At 35.2% G+C, this 16,288-nt stretch overlaps 1 protein-coding gene across 2 annotated transcripts in view; it reads right to left on the reverse strand.

Moving 5' to 3' along the window:
- The window catches only part of RASA1 (RAS p21 protein activator 1), a 115,357-nt gene that overhangs the window by 1,591 nt on the left and 97,478 nt on the right, over positions 1-16,288 (reverse strand). For both annotated transcript variants that reach the window (XM_058727674.1, XM_058727667.1), the window contains exons 14-24: positions 15,205-15,362; positions 14,611-14,687; positions 13,106-13,278; positions 12,628-12,787; positions 11,399-11,541; positions 9,871-9,986; positions 9,062-9,148; positions 6,811-6,878; positions 4,732-4,820; positions 3,299-3,376; positions 533-667 (exon numbers count right to left, since the gene is read on the reverse strand). In XM_058727674.1, the coding sequence (XP_058583657.1) occupies positions 533-667; positions 3,299-3,376; positions 4,732-4,820; positions 6,811-6,878; positions 9,062-9,148; positions 9,871-9,986; positions 11,399-11,541; positions 12,628-12,787; positions 13,106-13,278; positions 14,611-14,687; positions 15,205-15,362 (1,284 nt within the window). The remainder of the gene's footprint in view (positions 1-532; positions 668-3,298; positions 3,377-4,731; positions 4,821-6,810; positions 6,879-9,061; positions 9,149-9,870; positions 9,987-11,398; positions 11,542-12,627; positions 12,788-13,105; positions 13,279-14,610; positions 14,688-15,204; positions 15,363-16,288) is intronic.

Here is a 16,288-nt window from a genome sequence, read left to right on the forward strand (position 1 = left end):
TAATAAGCCAGAGTGTTATCTAAACTTGAGGATTTGGGGTTGAAGAAAACTCAGAGTCCCCAAACACAATGTTTTAATCTCTTCTACAGGGTCCCTGCCAAATGAATGGCCAGGCTAGTGACAGTATTCAGGAAGAGCTTAATAGAAATGGCATCTTCCCACGCCATGCTCCAGAATCTCTGAATCTGGAGCTTGCAAGTCACTTGGCCATGCACTGCATATGTGAGAGAAACAAAGAAAACGCCACCTCACTATTGACTTCACTGTTCATTTGCCATCTTCAGAAATCACTGAAGTGTGTGAAACACATCATCGTTTGAGGTCACACTGTGCAGTATCAAACATACATAATTTTAGCCTGGGTCCACTATTCTTTTGCCAAGATCTTGGTGGAGTTATGATTCAGATTCTTAAAAATGTAACTGAGAACAGTTTTGACCATAATTCAACGAATTCCCTCTCAATTTTATGCTGACATTCTGCTTCAGTGTTAATCAAACATCACTGTTAGTGATGGCTGGCAAAAACCTACCTGCTGTGCACCCCGTTCATTGCTGAGTGTTCGCAGTTCATCTGAATGGGCCACACAAATCTCATGCAGTGCTGCTAAATCACGAGACAGGTCAGTTCTAGAATGCTCTGTAGTGTCCGGAAGTTCAGGTACATTCTTTAAGAGAATCATAAAACTGCATTTACAAATACAAATCTTTATAGTCACTTCTGAAAAGATCCTAATTGCTTATAGTAGACAGAATTTTTAACATAATATTCTCTTAAACGTCTCAATATTCTAAGGACTTACTGAAATGTAACATTCAGTGCTAATTCTGATAAAACACAGAATCTGTGACCTCCGCATTCACATCAAACCTTATGTGTGGTTTTCTACCACATAATGGCAGAATATTGTACAGTACTGTTATTCTAAATAAATGGGTTTCCTAAACCCCTTTATTTAGAGTTCTGGGTTTTATTGATCTGGTATATAGGCAAAAAAAACCCAAAAAAACAAAACGATACAGTGTAACAGCTAATCTGGATTAAATGCAACCTAAACTTAAAATGCCTCTGTTCTTGCAAACTAAACTTCATTATTCAGCCGGTATATTTTGTTTGACTTTATCAGTATATATAAGAGTTACACTATGAAAGTGTGATGAGAACATGTCAGGCCTGTAATTATCTGTGGACTATGCCCAAAACATTTGCTTATGTGTGGAAATGATCACTGTTAATTATGATATCTTCAGATAACATTCATTAAATAACTTAGTACTTTATTAGCACTAAATAATCAATGTTAGTTTCAGCCTGAGAATAAACTTTAACATGGGCTCAGCCTGCTGGTAGTTTTGAATAAATCCACTCCTCTCCCTAATGGTGATAATACTTGTTAATTAACTCAGTTATTCATTTATTCATGCAGTGAATGAAGGATTACAGAAATGAAAGACTGTAAGTGCCTAGGTCACTCAGTTAAGTGTCTGACTCTTGATCTCAGCTCACGTCATGATCTCATGGTCTGTGGGTTCAAGCCCCACATTGGGCTCTGCCCTGGCAGTGCACAGCCTGCTTGGGATTCTCTCTATGCCTCTCCCCTGCCTGCCCTCTTGTTCCCTCTCTCTCTCTTAAAAAAAAAAAAAAAAAAAAACTACAGTATTTGCCTTCAGGGAGCTTGCAGTCTCTGTAGAAGATACGTAAATGAATCACAGCAACACAGAGATATCAGAGATGTGCAGAGGACTCCTGGGAAGCAGAACAAAAGGTATCTGATTCAGGTTTAGTGCTCATCAAAGCCCTTCTGAAGGAGACACTTCAGGTGAGTGCTGAAAGATGAATTTGATTTTTGCAGGTGGTAAAGGAATATAAGAGTGTGAGGAGACAGGAGGAGTATTGGGAATTTGAAGCACTTTGAAAGGATACATTTTGAGGCCTAACTAGGAAAATGATGAGGAAGCTGGAATGTTGACACTTGTGGAGTATTAATGGAGTCCTAACCATTAATCTGAAGAATCTAAAAACTAGAAATATAGCTTAAGATAAAGCTAGCTGGTATTAAATACTGGACAGTTTGATATTTGTTTTTTTGAGAGTGTGTGTGAACAGGGGAGGGGCAGAGAGAGAATCCAAAGCAGGCTGTCAGCAGAGCCTTGACGTGGGGCTCGAACCCCCAAACCACAGGATCATGACCTGAGCCAAAGTTGGATGCTTAACTGACAAGTCACCCAGGCGCCCCTTGACAGTTTTCAATTTTTTCAATCCTTGACCAGCTGTGTTTTTTTGATAATCAGAAATACTGGTATCTGCAAAACTTCCCTGAGTTCATATATAAGAAAGATGGACATTTGGCATTGGCCCCTGTATTTCTCAATTTTATCCTAAGTATAAACTTACGCTGTAAATAACTTTTTACACTTGTTTTTATCCCCGAGGTTGTAAACTCAGGGCCCTGGGGCAGTGCTGGTTGCTTTCATTGCATACTGGTGTGGCTGTGTTTTTAACTGAATTCGAATACCTTAAGGCAGGACATGGGTACCTCAGTCTCTTGCCGTAGCATTCCCTAATGTCATACACCTGGCTAAAGTGATCACCTTTTTCATAAACCTGTTTTTTTATATATGAACTGGATCACTAATGTATTTTAGTTTTTAATTGATTCAATGTCTGAAAATCTACAATCAAGAATATTCAACTTTACTAAGAAATACAGGATCTTATAAATTGTGTGTGTGTATATATGTATACATACTATTTGTGTATAATTTATATGTATACAATTACATATATACACATAAAATACATATATATAATATATAAATTCCCTGTTTTATCATTACAGTTTATTTATAAAGGCCCAATTAAGACATAGGTAGTACCACTAAATGAAGTGTAACACTAAATCCATGTATTTTATTCTAGAAAAGCCTCAAGAACACTCATTCCAGTCCATTTATTTAACCTGGTCAGATCTGAATCATCGATCTTATTTCAAATGCCATACAGTAGCAGTTAAGTAAATACAACAACAGATTATCACAGTAAGGAGATTGAACAGCTAAAAGATAATGAAGGTCAAGACAGAAATAAACATAAGTACTACAAAAGCCATAGTGAATACTTGGCATAAACCATTTAGTGTAGGAACAAATGGTTAAAATAATTTGGGAAAGCAGGCAAAGATAGGCAGCTTTTTGTTTTGTTTTTTCCCAGATGGAAAATCTAAGCTATTGCTTAAATACATTAACTCTCAGCTATATTAACTATAGGTCTTAAAGTACTTCAAAAGTTACACACATACCCCAAGTTCATCTAAAAACATGATCATACGATGTTTGTTACTTTTGATAAATGGATTGACACCTTCCATATAGGGCTCCTAAAAACATAAAAACAAAAACCTTACAATTTACAGATCAAAAACAAACACTGATCGATAACGACCATACATGTAGCAAGAATTCTTACAATCTATGCCCATCAATAGCAATACATGTTCACAAGAATTAATTTAACCATACAAATTTGTCTTCTAATAAAAGCAAATAACTAAACTGAGGAACTGGAATCTTTTTAATGAAAGAAATTCTGGATGAAAAGAAAAAACTGAGCAATGACTTTTGACTTCCCGAAAACTTGACTGATAGCCTAGTTTTGACCAGAAGCCTTACTGATAACATAGTTGGTTAACACATATTTTATATGTTACATATATTCTCTTCTGTATTATTACAATAAAGCTAAAGAAAATACTAAAATCTTAAAATATATTTATAGTACTTTAACAGCCATAAGTGGACCTGTACAGTTTGAACCTGTTGTCAAGGGTCAACTAATTCAGATAGAATTACTGAGAAACTATTATTTGCCAACTGCCAAGATAAACATGAGCCAAACCAAGAGGTTAGAATGTAGTAGACTACAAACAATTAAAATATAGTGAGCTCAAGATTGCAACAGGAATATATACTACTCACAACCTGCTTCAGGATTCAGATAAATTCAAATGCTAAACCATACTACGAATTGCTCTCCATACTAAAATCTTAAGCCTGTTTAAAAATGTGCTATGTTGTAAAACAAAAAAGGTTTAACATAAACTCTTTTAAAATCAATAACAAATGGTAAGGAACTCTAGTCAATTCCAAAGAAACAGACATGAAAAGTAAAAGTAACATTATGGTTAGCAAAAATTAAAAACAATTAATAGTCACTGACTTTTGGCAAGGATCTGAAGAACAAAAAGTCTTACCTAAGAATTTTACTCCAAAGTTAAAGGAAGTAACTGGACAATTTTGAAAGAAAGTATGTATGGATACTTGTTATAGCAGTATTTATAACAGTGACAAGTTGGAAGCCATCTAAATAATGAGTACAGGAGTATTTAACACCTACATGACAACATAATCATTAAAAATAATACAATAGTTGTACAGCAAGAAGTTTGTTAAATACTGACAAAATCAGGCACCATGGTATGATCACCACTAAATATTAACAATGCTTAGAAAGTGGGATCATAGATGGATGTTTTAAAAACTCGTCTGAGTTATTTACAGTAAATGTTTATTATGAATTAATGAGATGGATTAAGGTATGTTTAAAAATATACTTAGTGATTTTCTTTATAAAATAGCCACTATTGAAAATCTACCTAAACTGTCCATATTTCATGGTTTTATTATGTCAAAGTTTCATTTGTAAGTGGCATTTTAAAGTATCAAAAGGTTTTACCTTAGCTCCAAATTCCACAAGATTTGCTAAGTTCTGCACAGATTTAGCCACTAATATCAGTGTTCTTGCAGCAATAGGAGACGGGGAATCTATGAGAGAGAATTGGGCACAGGTAATGACACTGACTCCAAAGGCATTTTCAGGTAAAGCGTTATAAATTAAGCACTTTAATATTTCTTTACCGGGGGTGCCTGGGTGGCTTAGTCGGTTAAGCGGCTGACTCTTGATTTCAGCTCAGGTCATGAATGATCTCATGGTTCATGGGTTCGAGCCTCACATCAGGCTCTGCGCTAACAGTGCAGAACCTGTTTGGGATTTTCTCTCTCCTTCTCTCTCTACGCCCCCCGCCCCCCTCCACTGGTGTACTCTGTTTCTTTCTCAAATAAACATTAAAAATAAAATTTATTTACTGTTAAAAATACTAACACTCTTCCATTTAGAGCTCAATCTTTTTTGGGAATTACATGACCTGTATAAATCAAAAAACAAGTTAAAGGGGGTAAAGTTAAATAAACTGATCAATATTTATAGTTTGTGAAAAGCTTGGTGCTACAAGACTCAGCAGTTCTCAACTGGTTGGTATTTCAGAACACCTCAAAGCCTGCTTTATCTTTATCGCTAAAGAAGGGTCATTCCACAAACCCTTCATGACAATTCGCAAAACTAATTTCAACCCACTCAGGTTAGCAATTTGCAGTCTGTGCACTTCCCTACTCCCAATCTTCCAGTGACTACAAAATCATTTTAAAGCTCAAAAACAAAGATAACATCTGGGACTTTTGCTTTATTTTAAGGAGAGGAAAAAAAAAACAAACTTAGAATAGTGTAGAATAAACTATGAAGATTAGTCAGGAGACCTTTCCCTATAGGATGTACATAGTAGGCTACAAATGAAAACTGTAGCGATTACATATAATCCCTGAAACATAACAATTACTTCACAGTAAAAATGCATAGCTAAGTCTATTTGTCTAATTTTAGATTGTACTTTTTATCTTAAGCTGAACTATAAGTAGTGCCTGGTGGCTAGGAGGCCAACATTCAGATAAACCAGTCTCTCCAAAATCTAAATTTTTTTTTTTTTTTAACGTTTATTTTTGAGACAGAGACAGAGCATGAACGGGGGAGGGTCAGAGAGAGGGGGAGACACAGAATCGGAAGCAGGCTCCGAGCCATCAGCCCAGAGCCTGACACGGGGCTCGAATTCACGGACCGCGAGATCGTGACCTGAGTCGAAGTCAGACGCTCAACCGACTGAGCCACCCAGGCACCCCTAAACTCTAATTCTTAATAGAACCAGAGATTTAACCATTTGAGTAGCAACAGAAGATAATGACAGACATCTGGTGACTATAATAAGGTAAAAATTCAGATTTAGTCCAAAATATGTTTAAATACAACTTTGAGCTTCTAATTATCAAAATAAAAACGGTTCAGGTTCCTTCTGTTCCTAATGGCTCATTATTACATTTGGAGTCACAGGGATCACCGTTTCCCTTTCTTCCAAAGAAGCCTACGCCATCTGGAAGTCCTTCCATAATAGATACACGGGAAATAAACCCAAATCTGCTTTGTTGGGAGTTTAAACTGGCCAGTTAAAACCTCTCCTCTCTACAGGGCCACAAGTATTCACAGAGCACTACTGAACCTGTAGCTATCATTTTAAGGTGACCTGAAAATACAACTTGCAGTAGTAGTGATAGAGTCTAGTGTGGACTAAAAGCACAAGGAAAGCTCTTCCCAACCTGAAAAAGCCAAGTTGCAGATTGGAAAAAGTCATCATAATGTGAGTTTCAGACACAGGTAGGGATGGGGAAAGAGTGACACGTGTCTAGTCACGCCACCTCAGGCTTCAGATATTAGATGGAAAGAAAAGGTAAGTAAGAGAGGGTAAATAGCAAAAGGAAGGAAGAAGAAAAGGGCACTTTGGAATGTTTATGTCAAGTTTTAGAACTTGATAATAAAAAATCAGATGTCAAAGATAAACTGAGATACAAGGTAAAAAAATAAAATCAGATGTCAAAGATATAATTTTATTCTAATTTTTTTAATTTTAAAATTTTATCAAAAGCTGATTACCTGAGATGATATTAAACATCCGTGGATTCAGGATGGCAGGACAGATAAGTCGAAGAAAAACAAAACCACTGAATGGGAGGGAAATTTTCTTTTTTAGAAAACTATATATGTTACATAAAAATAATAAACAAAAGTTTTAATACTTGTAGAACCATGAACTATGAATTAATATAAGGAAGCCCAAACATAGCTTCAAGAAAATAATAAGCTAAAGTATCTTACTTTAAGAACATGTATCTCTGCTTCTTATACTAGTTCCTTTTCCCAAACTTGGAATTTTCAGTTTATTTTGGGAAGATTTAGGTTGTATCTGTAACATTTATGGTCTTGGCAACTCTTTATTTATCCCGCGCTAGTAGTGCATCTTACACTTGCTTTGAGGAAGGAGTAGTATTAGGAACACTAAGAATTTCTGAAATACTATAGGAGTACAAATAAACCTTTTTATAGATACATAGTCCTGTACGGTCCTAAAACTTATATTCCCTCACTTCTTTCTTTACTTATTTAAATAGAATACCCCTATAAAGTCGTTATAAATCAAGTTGATTATTCTAATTTTGTTAATGAATTACCAAATAAGAGCCCACGGTAGTAGGGAAAAGTGACTTCCTGATAAGTGAAAATGTATTCAATTTAATGTTGAAAAGCTTTTATGATAATAAAGAAAAAGACCTCACCTTGTCCATTACGGAGAGGGTAAACCAACCCCTCAGCATTTACTTTCCAACATCACAACAGTTCACTTCTTTTTGGACTCTTAGAAATGGTTGTTACTTCTCAGCATTTATTGCAATTGTAATACACAATTATCAGCTCTTTAAATACCTCTTTTAAACTAATTTGTGAAGAATCTTGCATAAATTTTGTTTGAAAACATTTTAATACTTAAGTCTTTGAATCTGAAATCTAACCTACCAACATTTAATCATGAAAGAATTTCAGTATGCAAGTCTACTTTCTGTGTATTTTTAGAGGGAATTTAACTTTAAAAAGGATACTAGGACCTACACTAGGGTCAGAAATCATCACCTTGGGCATAAGTGCCCCTTAAAAACCCTATAGTGTCCAACAATTCACATAGCAGAATTTCCTGCTGCATTTGCTTAACAATTATACTCATTTGAAACTGAGTTTACAAAAACTTTAATTTACATCATATACACAGCTGTGCTGAAACATGCTTTTCTAATTCTCAGTCACTACTAAAGCCAAGACATACAGAATCTACAGTTCTTCAACACTCATGTCCTATCATTACTAACCAAGAGAAATTTTAACTGTAGAAAGAGTAGAAAACCTCTTTTACAAAACTCAGGCTGGGGGCAGGATTAACACACATTTTTCAAAATCACCTGTATAGTATTTGTGTCTTGAGTGGTTGTCTAACTTCTTTTTAATGGGATATAAAATGACTGACAGTATATATTCTCCATAATATCTTATTATTTGACTGCTATATTCTCTGATGCTTTTGCACTGAATCTCCAGTTGTCTTCAGTGGGCTGGAGGTACTTAACAAAAGCCTATAATAGCTTAGAGATTTTGACTGGATCTTAGAAGCCTGGCCTTTAGTTCTGCCTCAGCACTACATGACCTTAAGCAAACAATTTTAACCTCTTCTAGAGCTGCTTCCTCATTGGAAAAGTAAGTTAAAATAATGATAATGAAGTCCCTTTGTGTAAGATACAACATTCTGTGACTTGCCAAAGCAATTCCTCCTAATTACTGCACAGCAGGCACACAGAAACACAGCTTCACAACTAGACTGGAGATTAGCCCAGAGTCACAGACTATTATAAACCAAACAGTCAGTATCTCAAGGGTCAAATATTGCTCCTCCTCTTTAGCATCACATCAATCTGTTCCACTCCTCCCACTGTCCCCTTCCCTCCTCTTCTCTGTGCATATACGTGTATATGCCTATATGCATGTAGATATGTGCTGTGTATATGAAGAGTACTATATAAGATAAAAAAAAATCCCAAATAGTTAACTATGAGTGTTCAGGTTTTTAGAAAACGTATACAGTAGCTAAATATCTCTTAGTAACTTCCAAAAAAAAAAACCCACAGTAAAGTTATAGTTTCAAAGCCTCTGAACTCAGAAAATATTCAACAGGACTCTGACATCAAAGTCAGAGAAAAAAGTCTTCAATACTGTTAGTTGTTAGTCTTCAAATTTTCACGGTTACCCACCTCTCCGTGCATGCTATACATAATGATATAATGAATGAATTGATGAGCCTTACCTAACAACTCTTGTTCTCATGGTCGTATTTGTAGGCCACTTGTGCTGGACAGATTTCTGTAAACACCCATAAATATATCTCAGTGTCCTGCCAAAACAACACAATTGTCTCAATACATAGAGTGAGGCAAAATGCTGATCTCACTGCAGCCAAAAGCTTAATTTACCAAATACATGTTTTAATGCAACTTGCCTTCCCCCCACCCCAAAAGTACTCTGCTACAAGTAACAACACATTTAGCAAGGGATAACGAAAACAAGTTGTCATCATCAATTCATTCAGCTAGTTCTTTACATTTACTTTGGGAGAAATTTTACCATTTTTAGAATATTTCTGTATTAATGAAAAAGATGAAACAAAGTACAGGAATGAGGATACAGAGGAAATACTAAGTTTAGATGCCAGGAAGACAGATTTTTGACTTAAGTTCACTCCTACCTGAGTGAGTTCACTTACACTAACAGCTGTTAGGCAGATACTAATTATCTGGTGCATATCTAACCAAGATCTGTATGATCCCCTCAAATCTGAGACTATTAAGTCTCTACTCACTACCAAGTTACCGTAGAAACCAGACATAGTAGCCTATATAAAAAGGTTTTTATGTTCATGTAAATATGTCACCACAGTGGTTTCTTCAAGTCACTCTTTTGCCTTAAACACAATTTACCTTATAAAGATGAAAAACCCTAACTTTTTCAGAGTATAAAAACAGGACAGTGGAAAAGCTTACACATGTTTTAGAAATACAAATTTTTCAAAATGCAGATACACAATTTCTTGTCAAATTAATAAATTTCACCACTTACGGTGGAAGTATTTCTGAAGCCATGAATATTTTCTCCACAAGTTCTGAAAGTATGTTCAACAGGTGTGCTAAATTAGTGTTCACATCTTCATTTTTTTCTAACTTTGATGGACTTAACTAAGAGAAGGAATAAATCAATATAAATGGATCTTGCCAATGATAAATGCAAATGAATCAAGGCAATCAAATAGTTGTTTTCAAGGTTCTCTGTTTTTCCGTTTTTCAATCTGTTTTAGTCTTGGGGGTAAGTATAAATGGGAATTTTAAGGCAGCCTGCTCTTTGGAGCTCATTTACTATTAATTTCCAATTACTCAACTGAAGAATAAGCAGTGATTATTCAACACTTTTCAGCTGTTCTGGGATTAATACCAGTGTTAAAGTTCTCTTTTATTCATTCACCATGCTTTACCATAGATTTTTATAGGCACACAAATTGAATTAGACATTATTTAAAAACTATATATATTCTCAACTAGAAGACAAAACCCCATCTTTAGTGGCCACGTATTCACAAATATACCAGGAATATGAGAAGAATGATTACCATAGATTATACAATCTATTTTATTTATTTGGAAAAAAAGAAGATTAAAATAGAAAGGGTTTTCTGAATGCTGTAGGCAGAATAATGAACGTTTCTCAACATTTTTCCAGTACCCTTTGAGACCTAAGAGTTCTGATCTAGAAACAATGGACTAGATTTATCTACGTCTAAACTCCCTAGCCTGAATCCAGTGTCCACAGACTCTCTTCAGACTTTCTCCACTTCTGTATCCATTTCAGTTAGGCCAACTATGTCATTACCCCAGGCTTTCAACACTAAATCAATTTCTTCCCTCTATGTTAATTAGTAAAAACTGGCAACTTGGTGCAAAATTAACATCTGACAGGTCCCAGTGTATGTTATCAAAAGCAATTCCTTCTTTTATTAACTTGGTATCAGATCTAAAAAATGCATTTAATATCTTCCTTCTATAGATGTTCTTTCTACCTTGAAAATCAGATGAGAGAAGAGCCATGTGAGATTCCATTCTTTATCTTAATGGTTTATTATGAATATACACTGAAGGCTTAATAATTAATCCTAAAAGGATGCTTTTATCTGCTTTTGAATGGATTATATCGTACTTCTTTACCCCAAAAAGCCTTCAAGGACACCCCTAGTTGTTATTATGAAGTGTTTCACAGACCTTAACTATGTTATAAAACGTTAAGTCTCCAGCAAAAACTTCAATTTATGTTATATACACTTTCTGAAAGCAGCATATCCTTTATCATTAGTACAGCAGGAGAAATGAGAAAGTACTTTCATTAATTCCTGGTGCAATTTCTGATTTTTAATCTCAAAGTACATCTTTTTTAAAAAGTCTGTTTTGTCTAATGTTTTTCTAAATGTCTCACAAAATGTGTAAGTGCTCTGATGAATAATTTTAGAAGCTAATATATTTGCCTTAAAACATAATTAGCTATAAAGCATTACCTATTAAAATACCCCCTTTACTTAAATACTTAAACATGAAATTCGTACCTCGCAAGACTGCTTGCTTTCCATGATCTTTAAAATCGAGTCTTTCAAAGCATGATGAACAAACTGTGTAGCAGTGGCTTTCATATACTGCTCCATCAAGGTGCTCGCAAGTGTTGTGGCTCGAAATAGAGTAGTGGCTTCATCTACACAAGTATTTATTTTGAAAGATTATTTGTAAAGGACTGTACTAATGTGCACGAGACTGGAAATTAACTTCATTTTTAAATACCTCATTTGTATGCAGCCTTGAAGTACTGATTATAATAACAACCTATATTTCTAAAACTTAACTCTTCAAAGGACTTTACTACTTCATTAGATCATCAACAGAAGGTGTTGACACTGCCATATTCATAAGAAGAGAAAAAAAAAAGGCTTAAAATGATTCTATGACCTATAAGACCAAAGAGCCAGTGAGTGACAAAACCCCTATCGGAATTCAGCTTTGCTGTCCACTGAGCCCATGCTTTGAAAACTCTGAGTTGATTTCCAAATCAGAATATAATTATGTGGTATAAACTAGACCTATCATTTGGATCATTCTGTAGTGTGTAAAAACACCAAGTCTCTATCATATATACCTGAAACTAAGAAGATATTCTATGTCAATTATACTTTCGTTTTTTTTAATGCAGAAAATGAACCCCCCCCCCCCGCCAAAGTCCCAGTATAAATCATTAGCCTAAAGTATGGCTATTGATGACCTAAAAAACACAAACACTGCCAAAAATGACAATCTCAGTGTAACATATGGACCATCACTTTATCCTTCCTGACAAATCTGTATGTTTTTACATATTCTATGATTGGGAGGAAATAGTTCTAGTTTCTACAATTTATTGGGGAACCTAGAAGCAAGCACCGTTACTGAGCCAAAGTGCTAGTTGGAAAGGGGTTAATTGTGACAAATATGTAAGCTGTAACAAAGCACTGTGGATCCAGCTGCATTGCTACAAATAAAATGCAACCATCACTCAACTTTTGTGCAATGGATTAGTAAGTCAAATATAAACAAGAGAACATGGTAAGTCTACCAAACTGTTCTTAAAATCAAGTACCATGTGCCATGAATAGGGACAAAAAGTCACTTTCTTATGGCTTCTAATAGTTCACCATGACAGAAACTTGTTTGAAATACTAACTGCTTCCCACAGCCAAATGTTAGCCAGCCCAAGAATCTTAAAGATGATGTCATTTTAAAGTATCACACCAAAACGTCCATACTTTACCTTCCATGCTTATTTCTCTGTCATTTAGTGTACATAACAACAATGATTCAAGCTTTTCATGAAGAAAAATCCTCAGCAGGATGCTAGCCAGTAGTGTTCGGTCCTGTCCACATACATGTGATAAAGCATAGACTACATGAAGCTCCTTTTGCAGTATAAGCTAAAAAGGACATCAAGAAAGATTGTTGAAAGTATGCGGCATTAAACTCTCAATGAGACTAACAGGAATTGTGTTATGTTCTTCTATTCAGAAATCTGTTCTATTGAAAACATCTGTTAAAACTAGAATGAGTTTATTGCCTACATATCTACAGTCTCTTAAGACCAACATCTTCCTAGCACAAGGCTTTTCAACCTTCTGTGCCTATCACTGTGCATTAAGCTATACCATTACTATACTTAATGGATCTTTTATTTAAATGTTAAATATTTCTGTTAATTCCATCAAAAATAATTAGACTGGTAAATAACTTAATACCTCTTTAAATTCACTGTACTCTTCTTCTGGCATGATTTTTTCCATAGAATATCGTGCTCGGACACGCAGGGATCCTGGTTCAATACCTTTTAATGGTATATGGGAGCTCAGTAAAAACCATTCATCTGTGGCATGCCCTTTCTGTAACCGGCTCAACTGGCAGCGCATAAATACTTTGATAGAAAAACATCAAATGATTACCATCTAAAAAGATGACACTATAATTAGTCATACAAGTAAATTTTCCTGACATTTTGTTTTCTCTATAGTGTTAGATGCTTTAAAGGACTTTTCAGTGGTAACACAAAACCAAGAGTTGACACTTCATATACTTCGTTCACTTACTGAATGCCTACTGTGTGCCAGACTATGGTGCGCAGGGACATGGGACACAGACATGATTAAGACATGGTCTCTGACTTGCATTGGAGGTCACCGTCTAGCCAAGAAGGCAAGAAATCAATTAGGGTTCCATGTGGGAAGTGCTGTAACAGTGCTTAATGCTACCGAAGTACAGAGAAATAATACATAATTCAGCCAGTGGAGGTTAAAAATCCATTCCAAACAGGTAACCCCTAAAGCTAATGTGTAACAGGATGTGGAAGTGTAGCTAAAGAGAAAGGCAGAGAAAAAGAAAGAGAGAGCACAGTTCAAACAGAAGGTACAGCGGGCACGTTTAAAATCCATTGATTACTTAAGAACTACTAAGAAGGCTGGCATACCTAGAGAGGACATACCACAGATACACTATGAAAGCAATGGGAAGAGTGAGTGAGGAAAGGGCTTTTCTTCTCTGTTTACCAGGGGTTTGGATTTTATGTTTGAAGTAATGGGAAACCACTAAAAAAATGTTAACCATTTAAATAGTACAGAAATTACAGAATAACTATTTTACAGAGAAAAATTCAGGCTTTGATCTGTTAATGCCTATCATTTCTTTCCCTACGCCTGACTTTTAAGAAGGTATTAGCCTAATTCAGTCTGGTGTGAACTGTTAAATCCCACTGCCACCTGCTTCAGCAGAGGCTGGGCAAAGGTGTGCTACCAAGAACAAGCACTGAGAAGGTTCATCAGAAATGAATAAATAGTAGACTAATTTAAAGAAAAAAAATTAATAGAGTGCTTTTATTCACTTACATCAAACTATATGGAAAGAGGAAAAACCTAAACAGTAGAAAGAAGGGATAGTGGAAGCACCACAGAAAGAGGGCCGCTCTCACTGTCCTCTCGTTCTTCCCATCTACTGGGGAGAGGAAGATGAGAGAGATGATACAGAGTTTAGTAACAAGGACTTAAGTTTACAGTAGGTACAATTTAGCGATTTTGGCCTTTTTTTTCTTAAACGTTTTCTCAACAATCAAAGCTTTTTAGAAGTACAAAAAGAAACTATGTTATTAAATTATACCATTTGCTCTTTTGTAAATCTCTGTTTTAGACTACATTTCATATAAATTTAAAAAGTATAACGTGTTTTACTTCAGTAAGAAATTTCTGTATCAACTTACAGATATCAGGATCTTTGCTTTTCTTTGTTTTGTTACTAAGAGTTATTTCAAATCTGTTAATGTCAGGAGGAAGATCACTAAAGGAGCAAAAAGAAAAAGAATTAACAAAACATCCTGGCATCAAACTATCTAATTCTTTTATTTCTAGTATCAAATAAGTTCTTTATATCTGCTACTAAACAGTTTGAACATGCTGGATTTAAAAATGGATACAAAACATGTTATTATCTATAAGACAGGAATGCAGACAAGCAAATCATTCCTACTATCTTTAACCTCAAGTAAATCCTGGAAACCCTTGTAAACATTTTCTGTGTGTGTGTTAGTAAATGATTTTATACTTGTCAGTAACGCTAATTCACATTAGTAACTAGGTGAAAAACCAAGGACACAGCACTTCACTAATCAAAAGTGACCAAATACAGCAGGAAAAAAAAAAAAAAAAAAAGTATGTACTATTAAAACGCCTGGACTGGTACCTTGTTCTGACCATTGAGATACAGAGATGATGGGGGAGGGAAGGGAAGGGACCACGAAAGAAAATGCAATAGGATAAAAGAAAATGATTTAATGTAATACTAAAATAAGACTTACTCAAAGACAAACTCTTCTGACCATACTGGGTTTTGCCCTTCCCTTGCATGAGTTTTTGCTACCTGGACACTGTTCAGGTAGATGTTACAATATGGATTTGTAAAATGTTTTACAGGGAGTTTATGGGCTTCTTCAATGTGTAAAACAAGACTGCTGACCTAAAGGAAACACAAAAGTTTATTACCCCAGATTTTAAGACTTATGCATTAGGCTTCAAAAGCAATTAGTATAAAATAACCAACCAACCAAAAGTGACTTATTTTTCTCCTTTCTTTAGAAAATGACCTGTAATTACATTTTCCTCCTGTGTGATATATAAAATACAACATTCAAGCATTTGAAATAATTCTTCTCACAAAAAGTGCAGTTTTATTTTACAAGTTAATCCTCCAATTATATTCTTGCAGTAATTTAATGAAATGCATCGTTTTTACTAAAAAACAGTGGTTCAGAGAAAATGAAACAAAGAGGATTTTTTATTAACGCAAGTAAACAATTGTCACCACCCAAATCAAAATCCTCTAAGTTAAAATAAAGCTCATTTGGAAGATTTATTTCTATAAACCTCTACAGCTAGAAACTATTTTTTAATTTTTTTTTTTTTTTTAAGAGAGAGTGTGACAGGGGGAGGGGCAAGGAGAGAGGGGAGACAGGATTCGATGTGGGGCTCGAACCCACCAACCATGAGATCATGACCTGAGCCAAAACCAACTGCTAGACATTTAACCGACCGAGCCACCAAGGCGCCCCCAGAAAATATTTTTAATACACTGATTATGCCTTCTCGTTTTACAGAAAAATATACAAATCCAAAGAAACTAAGTTATTTGTCAGTTTTGGCCAAAACCTAGACCATTTGCTTTCTAATACCAGGCCCTCTTTCCCTCTGGCCATACACTACTTGTGTGGCATTGGACAAGGTGGCCTCACCTCCTCTATAATAACATTAGGATCAAGTCTACACTGCAAGTTGTTGTAAGGATTAGCAATAATATGTGTAAAAGTTCCAGCAGAGTACCTGCAAAAGGGTTCAAGAGATAAAAATGGTAACTTTATAGCTATAAAGTTTCACACAAGACACAAT

This window comes from Neofelis nebulosa, chromosome 1 (assembly GCF_028018385.1).
Source record: "Neofelis nebulosa isolate mNeoNeb1 chromosome 1, mNeoNeb1.pri, whole genome shotgun sequence".
NCBI lineage: Eukaryota > Metazoa > Chordata > Mammalia > Carnivora > Felidae > Neofelis > Neofelis nebulosa.